The sequence below is a fragment of the Bufo gargarizans genome, chromosome 2 (genome assembly GCF_014858855.1).
Source record: "Bufo gargarizans isolate SCDJY-AF-19 chromosome 2, ASM1485885v1, whole genome shotgun sequence".
NCBI classification, from domain to species: domain Eukaryota; kingdom Metazoa; phylum Chordata; class Amphibia; order Anura; family Bufonidae; genus Bufo; species Bufo gargarizans.
The window spans coordinates 227,254,660-227,267,402 of NC_058081.1; the positions used below are offsets into that span (position 1 = coordinate 227,254,660).

General features: G+C 42.9%; 1 protein-coding gene across 3 annotated transcripts in view; it reads right to left on the reverse strand.

The window, feature by feature from the left end:
* The window catches only part of USP6NL (USP6 N-terminal like), a 153,313-nt gene that overhangs the window by 25,340 nt on the left and 115,230 nt on the right, over positions 1-12,743 (reverse strand). For all 3 annotated transcript variants that reach the window (XM_044280074.1, XM_044280072.1, XM_044280073.1), the window contains 4 exons: positions 9,028-9,076; positions 4,124-4,244; positions 3,287-3,381; positions 935-1,000 (listed from right to left, as the gene is read on the reverse strand). In XM_044280074.1, coding sequence (XP_044136009.1) covers positions 935-1,000; positions 3,287-3,381; positions 4,124-4,244; positions 9,028-9,076 — 331 coding nt within the window. The remainder of the gene's footprint in view (positions 1-934; positions 1,001-3,286; positions 3,382-4,123; positions 4,245-9,027; positions 9,077-12,743) is intronic.

Consider the following 12,743-nt stretch of genomic DNA (forward strand, 5'->3'; position numbering starts at 1 on the left):
TCAGTGCAGGGGGACATATCGCTAAGCTCTTCCCCTATTGTCTAAAAGGTGTGGGTCCCACCGCTGGGACCCGCACCTTTTAGACAATAGGGGAATAGCCTAGCGATATGTACCCATTGTCTCAGATAGGAAAACCTTTAAACTTGCTTAAAAAGACCAGTAATTTCAATCGGTGGGGTGAAATATCTGGCACTGTTCATCAGTCAGAGAAGCTAAAAGTTGGACCTGTTAGAAGTGGATCTGTACTCAAACACATTAAATGTTGAAATAAGAGAAATCCACTAATATCTCATATATATGAGCAGCTTAGGGATACTGTGCACCCTTCAAAAGGATCTATGATTAGAGCTGTCATTATATGGATGTAAACCAGTGCACCGAAAGAGCCTTTTGCAGATCTTTTATATATGGTTAGGCACTGGTTACTATCAAAGTATGACGAAGCGGAGGAGAAACCCGGGTCGGGCGTTTCATGAGAGGACTTTTTATATGCGTGTTGTTTTACGGATCTTGTGAGTACAATAAATCACGTTATTTAAACTCAGTTGGCGGTATTTCACCATGTTGGGCCGTCTCTTCTTTGACTTTTAGGAGATTTGAGCATCGACCTTAGTGGGAACCAAAACTGAGGAATCACATCGATGCATACCTTCCAGTGTGAACTGCACTCAAGTTGAAGCAGCGCGGTTTTCTATATTACATACACAGGCACTGGTTACTGGTGATATAAGCTAGCGCTGAAAGAGCTCTCCCATGACAAATTCTCAGACTTTTCCCGCATCTGGACATCTTCCACCCAAGAATCATCCCAGACTTATTAAATTTTGCATTGTGTACATTTTTAATCGGTCACATCTGAAACAAGGTGGGGGTTGGCGGTGTGTGCAGACATGCCAACGTGCTAATATAGACACTTTGTCCTGGTCATATTTACCCGATCTAGGAAGCACTGGAAAAACCACTTCATGGTATAAAGACTTGTATAGAGTTCCTGAGTTTCCTGGAAAATCAAAAACATCTCAATTCATTCTGGTTTTTTTTTTTATGAAGCCAAACAAAATCCATCATTGATATCCAAGTGAAAATCTGAACAATTGTGTTTAATGCTGCCCTTGGTGTTCCACTATTTTGAAGACTACAAACGAGGTGAAGCACCATCTAGAACAGGGCTCCAGAGCAGCCGCACTATGTGTGACTTCATGGGCAGAAGATAACCATAGGAGGTGAAATGCTATTTCAAATTACAGGTTTGGTTTTTCTTAAATATACAGGTAAATTAGATCAGTGACCTATGTGAAGCTTTGGCAGGTATCTACACCATTCAGCAAGGTGAGGGCATTACAGTATTTTGCTGACCCTGTAATCCCGTATTTATAAAGAACTAGAGTGCTTTTAGGACTTTCTTGCTTCTGTAATTACCTGCCTTGTGATCACTCATAGAATTATGCTGCATGACAGAGCAAAGAGGCTTTACTGTGCTTTACTATTCTTCCATGAAAATAGCTGTATGTTACATGAAATCTGCAGGATGGCATATTTCTCAGTACAATATAAAATACCGTACACAAAGAGCAATTACTGATGTCCGCCTGTGAACTAATTCTGGAAAAAACGTAGCACTTCAACCTCACTACTACCACTGAGTGCGGGAGCCCATGGAAGCCAACACTGTAACCACGGCAGCTCGCTGGCACCCCCTGCTGTCAGGCTGGTCTACAGCTCAGTCCAACATAAGAACAGTTATGCTGGACTGTAATGTGAAGAATAACTGATATAGTCAGTTTGACTGTGGTCAGAGTGGCACAAAGACCTGAATGTTCGTCAGACAACAGCCATATTTCCCCGACAACCCCCTACACATGCCTTATTTCCACTTGTATGGTTATCCTAGGACGTCACAGAAACTGTACCCTGAAAGAAGAGCGCTATAAACGCTATATGGTCAATTTGGCTCTATACAATCTGTAAGGCTACTTTCACTGGCGTTTTGGTTTCCGTTTGTGAGATCCATTCAGGGCTCTCAGAAGCGGTCCAAATCGGATACGTTTTGCCCTAATGCATTCTTAATGGAAAAAGAATGCATCGGTTTGCTTCCGTTCCGCCTCCATTCCGCTCTGGAGGCGGACACTAAAACGTTACTTGCAGCATTTTGGTGTCCGCCTGACGATGTGGAGGCAAACGGATCCGTCCTGATACACAATGTAAGTGAATGGGGACGGATCCGTTTTGTATGACACAATCTGGCACAATAGAAAACGGATCCGTCCCCCTATTGACTTTCAATAGTGTTCAAAACTAATCCGTTTTGGCAATGTTAAAGATAATACAAACGAATCCGTTTTGAACGGATGCATGCAGTTGCATTATTGGTGCGGATCCGTCTGTGCAGATCCATGACGGATGCGTACCAAACGCGAGTGTGAAAGTAGCCTTAGGCTTACAGTTTCTAGGTAGCTCTGGGAAAACACCACAAGTAGAAGTAAAGTCACGGTTGAATACAGGTCACTGCGACCTTACCGCTGGTGAAGAAAGATCGCGGCTGAATGTCTGGTTCAGTAGATGGTTTGGAAACTGTTCATTGTTATTAATGTAGCTGCCAAGGGTCAACTTTCACACTTTTCACATACACAAATAATTGAGATATAAATGCAACTGCATGAAACATGCATACACAAATATAAAGATGTGGCCCACAAGACTAAATGCCATGAAATAATAACTTATCATACACTCACCGGTTCTGCGTATCAGATGCAGATCCATTACTTTCAATGGCTCCGCAAAAAATGTGGACAGCACAACGTGTGTTGTCCGCATCCGTATGTCCATTCCGCAGCCCGGCTAAAGACAGAACATGTCCTATTCTTGTCCGTTTTGCAGATAAGAATAGGCATTTGTACAACCATAAAACGTTCACACTCCTTAACACCTACTACTGTTCCCTCTTCCACTCCTATTGACCTGCTTTACATCAGTTGTCTTATCTACCTCACTATTCCCATACATGTTTGTATAAATATATGAATCTTAAATACAATAGGTAGGTACCTACCACTAAGAAAACTCATTTTACATGTTCAATTTCCTGACTAACACGGGACAAAGATATTTTTCACACTGAAAACACACAGCGATTTTTAGTACAATACCTATGGATAGGCCTCTAAACACGCCATCTACAGGTAGTGGAAAAAAGCCACGCAACATTGAGTATTCACAGGGTAACCCTCCGTAACATGCGATGGATACAAGCCTACATTGTCTTTATTCTGAATACTTTACTTACAAAGTGCTGCTTAAGTTTAGGCATAAATTTCTTCATTATTCTATCATGATGCTCCTGAAATCGTAATAGCTTTGGAAAACCTGGAACAAAAAAACCTAAAAAAACAAAACAAAAAACAAAAAAACGATGCATGTTAAAATCTATACATAATACATGAATTGCACATACATATGCACTGCACATACCTGGACACAAGCGATGGCTATAATAAAGCTTACCTAAACTGTGGAATCAACTTTTTTTTTTTTTAACTAATCTAAATATCCAAAAATGTATTTCTGTAATATGCTTTCATTTTCTATGCCTTTTCTCTGCATATATCAATATAATGCTATATGACGCCATCCGTGCTGGGAGGTCAGGACGGGTGCGCTCGCTGACACATGCTGCGAGTCCAATGCGTGGAGATCGCTTGTGTGAAAGGGGCCTAAATGTGCTATGCCAGACATTCAGAAGCAGCGGTGTGCTATATAGAGCTCCTGCCTGCACTTCCTCACGGTGTTCCGCTAAAGAGAGCGGGCGCAGACAGGAGCTCTGCGTAGCACACTGCTGCTCTTGCCCGCTCCACTAAAGCCTGGCATAGCACATTTGGACAGGCAGGAACAGCAATGTGTGCTCCTGTGTGGGCCCCGCAGTAGAATCTGTAGTCCGATACATCACTGATGTGTCAGCCGTGTACGAGTGTACGGATTGCAACTGTTTTATGTACCTATTTGACAAAAATTAATTTTAGAACATTTAGAACGTTCAGGTACATTTTAAGTACATAATCAGACACAAATCACACGAATTGTGAATAATGAGCATTATTTTGAACTAATAATGAGCAATTCTTACCATGCAATGTATGTTTGGACCCAGAGAACAGTTTGACAAGGGCCCAAAAGGCATCTTCTTCATTCATGTACATAAGTAATAATGCAGTAATCTGGCTCATTCCCTGACAGTATCCAACCTCCTGTACATGAAAAAAGATAAAAATATTAGTTTACAAAAACAGCCTCTACTTCAGCATTAATGTAAAACTTTTAATGCAAGGCTTTATTACAAACAGCAGCCATGAAGCCAAGGTGAACAGAACCATGACCACTAGGACTGTTCCGGTTTCGGACACATCCAACAGGTTCAGGACTCCACTGCTTCTCATTATTTGCAGTCAAAAAAGTAGCAGAAACCATGAGGACAATAGAACCCCACTGCACAAGTGTGAACCGAATGTGAAAGATCTCCCACGGATATAAAATGCCAAAAACACAGCAGTACCCGCAGCAGAAACGGACATGCGTCCCACTGAAAACCTGCAGTGCAAGTCAGTTTACCCCGCAGCGTGTGGATGGGATTTCGGAAAGCTCATCCACTCTGCTGGCACTGTAAAGGTTGCAAAATTTCCAGCTCAAAATTCAGCTGCAGTAATACCACATAATGTACATGGTGTGCATCTGTACCTTCAGGGTACGTCCACACTGAAAAGACAGCTGCGGCTCTGCTGTAGATAAGCTGTGACAATGCTGCATGTCATACATGACGTTTTAGATGCAGAAATGGCTGCGGATTTCACACGCTCCACTGGAAAAGGTGACATCCGCAGAATAAATCGACACGCTACAGATTTTAAATCCGTAACGCTGGTCAATTTATGCTGCAGATTTTGTTTATCCTGCTTGGGGTACTTTCACACTTGCGGCAGAGGATTCCGGCAGGCGGTTCCGTCGCCGAAGCTGCCTGCCAGATCCGCCAGCTTTCCGTGGATATAATGGAGGCCATTTTGGCACCAAAAATGACAGAAATTCAGGCGGATCCAGCATGCATGTGGAACCTGCACTTGCTGAATTATATGGTAGCCGTCATGGCACATAACAGATAGAATTTAGTGTTAGGAACCCGTCTAACTAGAGATCGCCTTGACGTGTGGCAGACGGGCTCAAATAATTTTGTACAAAACGATTTGCCAAGCATCTCTAACTTATTAGTATAGCATTTGCAATTATGATGCAATTTTGTACTTTATTTGGTTTGCAGTGAGCTGTTGCATTGCATGTTTTGTTTAACAGTCTTCTTCTCAGCCATAGCAACGTGCCCCTGCGCTTTGGGATGTGCTGACTGACCCCCTCTTTCTTTGCAGATCCGTCAAAATGTATGCAAACCGATGGCATTTGTCAGACGGATCAGGATCCTGATCCGTCTGACAAATGTATTGAAATGCTGGATCCGTCTCTCCGGTGTCATCCGGAAAAATTTATTTTTTTCACATTTTTTGAGGTCAGAGAATGCACAGACTGCAATGCCAGATCCGTTTTGCTGGAACACTCAGGGCCAGATCCGGCATTAATGCATTTCAATGGGAAAAAATGCTGGATCCGGCATGTGCGGTATTATCTCCGTCCTGAAAAGTCAAAAAGACTGAACTGAAGACATCCTGAACAGATTGCTCTCCATTCAGAATGCATTAGGATGAAACTGATCAGTTTGGTATAGAGCCCCTGTGATGGAACTCAATGCCGGAAAAGAAAGTACCCTTATGGAAGAGATTACATCCACTTTGCTGGTACTCTACAATGCTATAGATCTTCCTCTTAAAAATGTGCAGCATTTCCGTCAAGTGTGGATGTACCTTTAGAAGTGCACTCTAGAAAGGACTATATTAAAGGCTGGCAGAGCAGTTCCAGGGCTTGTAGATCCTCACTGGTATGTTGTTTTCACCCTTTCAGAGTGCACAGCTTTAGGTGACCATATAGCTTAAAGGGCATCTCTCAGCAGATTTGTACCTATGACACTGGCTGACCTGTTACACGTGCGCTTGGCAGCTGAAGGCACCTGTGTTGGTCCAGTGTTCATACGTGTCCGCATCGCTGAGAAAAATGATATTTTAATATATAAAGATGAGCTTCTAGAAGCAGTGGGGGCATTACCATGACAGAGACTGAGCCCTCTCTGCAACTGCCACGTCCTCTGCACTTTGGTTGACAGGACCAGGCAGACATGGTCACATTTACACTACCTGGCCATGTCAAAGTGCAGAGAGAGCAAGGGCAACACCCCCATTGCTCCTAGAGGCTCATTCACATTTATTAAAACATCAGTTTTCTCAGCAATGCAGTCACATATGAACATGGGACCGACACAGATGCCTTCAGCTGCCAAGCGCACAGGTCAGCCGGTGTCATAGGTACAAATCTGCTGACAGATGCCCTTTAAGACAACTGTTGTGCAAATCTTCATTCAGAGGACAGCTTCTTCTGTTCTCAATAAGAAAAAGGGAATACGATGATGTTAGATACCTCTAGCAGGAACTAAAAACTAAAGGATTGGGTCTGCTGAAATCCAACATCCCCATATCATGTTCTCTACAGGTGACACACTCCTGCGCCATGACATAAAAGAGGCAAAGTGGATACTGCAAAAGCTGGGTGACGACACCTATGGAAGAAATATTTAATATGCACTGTGCCAACCACAGACAGGGTTCTGTGTGGTGGGTCTACATACATCGATATAGCCAGTTCTTTGTTGAGGAACCAAAATCAGTTTTTGGATAAGTAACAAACGTTTAAGAAACAACTGACATACAAGAAGCGTAGAAATCCTTTAAGAAAAATGGGGTTAGAAAAGTAACTATTCTAATAACCGCTAGTCCTTTTCTGAGAATTTCCATGTACTTGGATTTTTTTTTTTTATACAACCCAGGCAGGGAGCTCCTCAGGCTTTCATCACACTGCCAGGTTCGGAGGGTTAACAAGACTGGTTTTGACACCATGCAGAACTTTTGCCAAGAGATTTCTCGCATACACTTAAATACCATATGGTCATACAGAGATCTAGCATGTGCCGCACTCCCCGAGCAGTGTGAATTCTCGGCGCATTGTGACCAACATGATAATTACACACAGATGTTTCTGTGGAAGGGATGGTGAGACCACTGATATTAACACAGAAGAGGGGACCCTGCAAGACCTTCCATGCCCAGGTAGTGCAAGCTATATATAGAGGCTTCATGTTGGGCGATTAGAAAAATTATCAGAGCCGTCTACCCCGCCACCTGTTCAGATTCCTCCATATGTGAGCACATTTTCCAGCAAGCACTTTCTGTGCTTTAGCTATAATTTAATGCAGATGAACGGGGGGATTCATCGCTCTGTACAATTAGGCCTCTTGAAATTGCACATTATTTCCATAAAAAACACCAGAGAATCAATGATAAAAACATCAGGTTCTGCACTGAGCAAAGGTTTCACTTTCTTCCTTTCCACTTAAGTAAGAAAAAGAAGACAAAAAAATGTTAAGATGTTGTCTGACCGTACAGAGTGCTGCGAAATGTCACACGCCGAGGATTCGATAAAACTGCACATGCTGGACATATGTGAATTACACGTCCTAAACATGATAATAAAAATCCCAATAGGTGTCGTTTGAATTTGGCCTCTTGCTAAGAGTCTCGTGATGGGGTTTGGGCCATCAATCACCACCTTAATCAGATTGCCTACCTTGGCAGCACTCCCTACACTATGGTCAAGATAAAATACTGGCAAAGAGCGTACAATCCATCTCCATTCCATGCACTAATTGGAACGGATGCCACCTCACAGGGTGGGGTAGAGCATAATAAGTGACCGTGACTCTGGCTCATAATGCGAATGCATAAAACGGCCAGAGAGGTGGACACAAGGTCTCATTAACATGTGGCCATAGTGATTTAGCTCTTAAGCACACACAATACTCTGGCTCGGTACATTAAGATGAAAATGATGATGAATCGCATTACATCCTACAGCGCTGGTTCCTCTATTAGAGATGGGCTTCTAAGTGACGGAGTAGGAGCAGCCCACAGATCATGGCGAGTCTAGGGCACTACATAGAGAACTAATATGCCATGCACTGTACTGAGAAGAATGACGATTTTACATAGACCTGCATTATAATGTCAAAACCACATCAACCGAGTGGTCACCATGTTTCTGAAAATCCATGACGGATGATAGAAATTGCTACATCTTCAAAAGATGACATTTTGATTAAAAAATATATAATCGTTTTAAAGGGGTATTCTTTATCTTGGCGATTCATGGTTGAGATTAGAATATGGCCGTGTGTAGGAGGAATTATAGAAACAACCCAGTGGGCTGTACTGTAACTCCAATAGAGAACGATGAGCTACACCGTTACTATACCTCACAGAGTAAAGAAATAGTATAGCTCGCTGTGCTGCGCTTTTTCCAAAATTTCCAACCACTTCCATGGGATTTATGGAAACAACGTAGCACAGCCACCGCTGGTCATCATATATGATGGGTATTCTGAACTCAGTCACGAATGGATGAGATTAGAATACAACTTGAAAGCGTTTTTTTTGGGGGAAAAAAATTATACTGATTGATGGGGTCCGACACCGAGTACCCCCGCAGATCAGTTGTTTGAGTAAACGGTGGTGCTCTGGTGATCGTCGCTGCCTCCTCACAGCTTACCAAGCAGAACGTTGTACATTGTATAGTGGCTGTGCTTGGTATCGCAGCTCAGCCCATTCACTTGAATGAGACTGAGCAGCGTCTAGGTCATGTGACCAATGAACTTGACGTCATTGGCCTCGGGAAAGCTGCGAGAAGGCCGCTAGCACTCATTTAGGGGGCCTCCGCCTTCTCAAACAGCTGATCGGCGGGGGGTCCCCTAGTGACCCTCAGGGTATAGGTCATCAGTATAAAAAAAAGTCAGAAAAACCCTTTAATTAGGCTTGTCCAGAAACCACTTACCGTATTATACAGTGAATATGCCGCCAACACATGAAATAAAGCCTGTTGCCTGGGGAGGAGAACAGAAAACTTTTATCAATACACAATACATCCAGGCTGCTTTAAAAACACATTTCATAAATTCTATCTAATTGGGAGGGTTTTTTTTTATGTGAAAAGCCATTTGCGGTGTTCTTATAAACTAAGAGGAGGCTGAAAGGAACAAAGCATGTAAAATCAATATGAGAAGAACTGACAGCTCTGTTCAATAGTCAAGCCTGGAAGACATCCAGTAGCTGTACTTCTGCCATAGACAACTTCAATACGATAAGTGGGTCTATGATGATCACAAGTACTACACAGTGCAATAACATTCACGTCATCCAAGTGGCTTCATTTAACCACTTAAGGACCACAGGTTTATACCCCCCTAGTGACCAGGCCCTTTTTTACAAATCGGCACTCCACAACTTTAGCGGTTTATTGCACGGTCATGCAACTTACCACCCAAATGAATTTTACCTCCTTTTCTTCTCACTAATGGAGCTTTCATTTGGTGGTATTTCATTGCTGCTGACATTTTTACTTTTTTTGTTATTAATCGAAATTTAACGATTTTTTTGCAAAAAAATGACGTTTTTCACTTTCAGCTGTAAAATTTTGCAAAAAAAACGACATCCATATATACATTTTTCGCCAAATTTATTGTTCTACATGTCTTTGATAAAAAAAAAATGTTTGGGCAAAAAAAAAAATGGTTTGGGTAAAAGTTATAGCATTTGCAAACTATGGTACAAAAATGTGAATTTCCGCTTTTTGAAACAGCTCTGACTTTCTGAGCACCTGTCATGTTTCCTGAGGTTCTACAATGCCCAAACAGTAGAAAAACCCCACAAATGACCCCATTTCGGAAAGTAGACACCCTAAGGTATTCGCTGATGGGCATAGTGAGTTCATAGAACTTTTTATTTTTTGTCACAAGTTAGCGGAAAATGATGATGATTTTTATTTTTATTTTTTTTCTTACAAAGTCTCATATTCCACTAACTTGCGACAAAAAATAAAAAATTCTAAAAACTTGCCATGCCCCTCACGGAATACCTTGGGGTGTCTTCTTTCCAAAATGGGGTCACTTGTGGGGTAGTTATACTGCCCTGGCAATTTAGGGGCCCAAATGTGTGAGAAGAACTTTGCAATCAAAATGTGTAAAAAATGACCGGTGAAATCCAAAAGGTGCACTTTGGAATATGTGCCCCTTTGCCCACCTTGGCTGCAAAAAAGTGTCACACATCTGGTATCGCCGTACTCAGGAGAAGTTGGGGAATGTGTTTTGGGGTGTCATTTTACATATACCCATGCTGGGTGAGAGAAATATCTTGGTCAAATGCCAACTTTGTATAAAAAAATGGGAAAAGTTGTCTTTTGCCAAGATATTTCTCTCACCCAGCATGGGTATATGTAAAATGACACCCCAAAACACATTCCCCAACTTCTCCTGAGTACGGCGATACCAGATGTGTGACACTTTTTTGCAGCCAAGGTGGGCAAAGGGGCACATATTCCAAAGTGCACCTTTCAGATTTTGCAGGCCATTTTTTACACATTTTGATTGCAAGGTACTTCTCACACATTTGGGCCCCTAAATTGCCAGGGCAGTATAACTACCCCACAAGTGACCCCATTTTGGAAAGAAGACACCCCAAGGTATTCCGTGAGGGGCATGGCGAGTTCCTAGAATTTTTTATTTTTTGTCGCAAGTTAGTGGAATATGAGACTTTGTAAGGAAAAAAGAAAAAAAAAAGAAAAATCATCATTTTCCGCTAACTTGTGACAAAAAATAAAAAATTCTAGGAACTCGCCGTGCCCCTCACGGAATACCTTGGGGTGTCTTCTTTCCAAAATGGGGTCACTTGTGGCGTAGTTATACTGCCCTGGCAATTTAGGGGCCCAAATGTGTAAGAAGTACCTTGCAATCAAAATCTGTAAAAAATGGCCGGTGAAATCCGAAAGGTGCACTTTGCAATATGTGCCCCTTTGCCCACCTTGGCAGCAAAAAAGTGTCACACATCTGGTATCGCCGTACTCAGGAGAAGTTGGGGAATGTGTTTTGGGGTGTCATTTTACATATACCCATGCTGGGTGAGAGAAATATCTTGGCAAAAGACAACTTTTCCCATTTTTTTATACAAAGTTGGCATTTGACCAAGATATTTTTCTCACCCAGCATGGGTATATGTAAAATGACACCCCAAAACACATTGCCCAACTTCTCCTGAGTACGGCGATACCACATGTGTGACACTTTTTTGCAGCCTAGATGCGCAAAGGGGCCCAAATTCCTTTTAGCAGGGCATTTTTAGACATTTGGATCCCAGACTTCTTCTCACACTTTCGGGCCCCTAAAAAGCCAGGGCAGTATAAATACCCCACATGTGACCCCACTTTGGAAAGAAGACACCCCAAGGTATTCAATGAGGGGCCTGGCGAGTTCCTAGAATTTTTATTTTTTTTGCATAAGTTAGCGGATATTGATTTTTTTTTTGTTTTTTTCCTCACAAAAAGTCTCACTTTCCGCTAACTTAGGACAAAAATTTCAATCTTTCATGGACTCAATATGCCCCTCACGGAATACCTTGGGGTGTCTTCTTTCCGAAATGGGGTCACATGTGGGGTATTTATACTGCCCTGGCTTTTTAGGGGCCCTAAAGCGTGAGAAGAAGTCTGGAATATAAATGTCTAAAAATGTTTACGCATTTGGATTCCGTGAGGGGTATGGTGCGTCCATGTGAGATTTTATTTTTTGACACAAGTTAGTGGAATATGAGACTTTGTAAGAAAAAACAAAAACAAACAAAAAATTTCCGCTAACTTGTGCCAAAAAAAATGTCTGAATGGAGCCTTACCAGGGGGGGGTGATCAATGACAGGGGGGTGATCAATGACAGGGGGGTGATCACCCATATAGACTCCCTGATCACCCCCCTGTCACTGATCACCCCCCCTGTAAGGCTCCATTCAGACATCCGCATGATTTTTTACGGATCCATGGATACATGTATCGGATCCACAGAACGCATGCGGACGTCTGAATGGAGCCTTACAGGGGGGTTATCAATGACAGGGGGTGATCAGGGTAATCAGGGTGATCACCCCCCTGTCACTGATCACCCCCCCTGTAAAGCTCCATTCAGACATCCGCATGATTTTTTACGGATCCATGGATACATGGATCGGATCCACAGAACGCATGCGGACGTCTGAATGGAGCCTTACAGGGGGGTTATCAATGACAGGGGGTGATCAGGGTAATCAGGGTGATCACCCCCCTGTCACTGATCACCCCCCCTGTAAGGCTCCATTCAGACATCCGCATGATTTTTTACGGATCCATGGATACATGGATCGGATCCACAAAACGCATGCGGACGTCTGAATGGAGCCTTACAGGGGGGTTATCAATGACAGGGGGTGATCAGGGTAATCAGGGTGATCACCCCCCTGTCACTGATCACCCCCCCTGTAAAGCTCCATTCAGACATCCGCATGATTTTTTACGGATCCATGGATACATGTATCGGATCCACAGAACGCATGCGGACGTCTGAATGGAGCCTTACAGGGGGGTTATCAATGACAGGGGGTGATCAGGGTAATCAGGGTGATCACCCCCCTGTCACTGATCACCCCCCCTGTAAGGCTCCATTCAGACATCCGCATGATTTTTTACGGATCCATGGA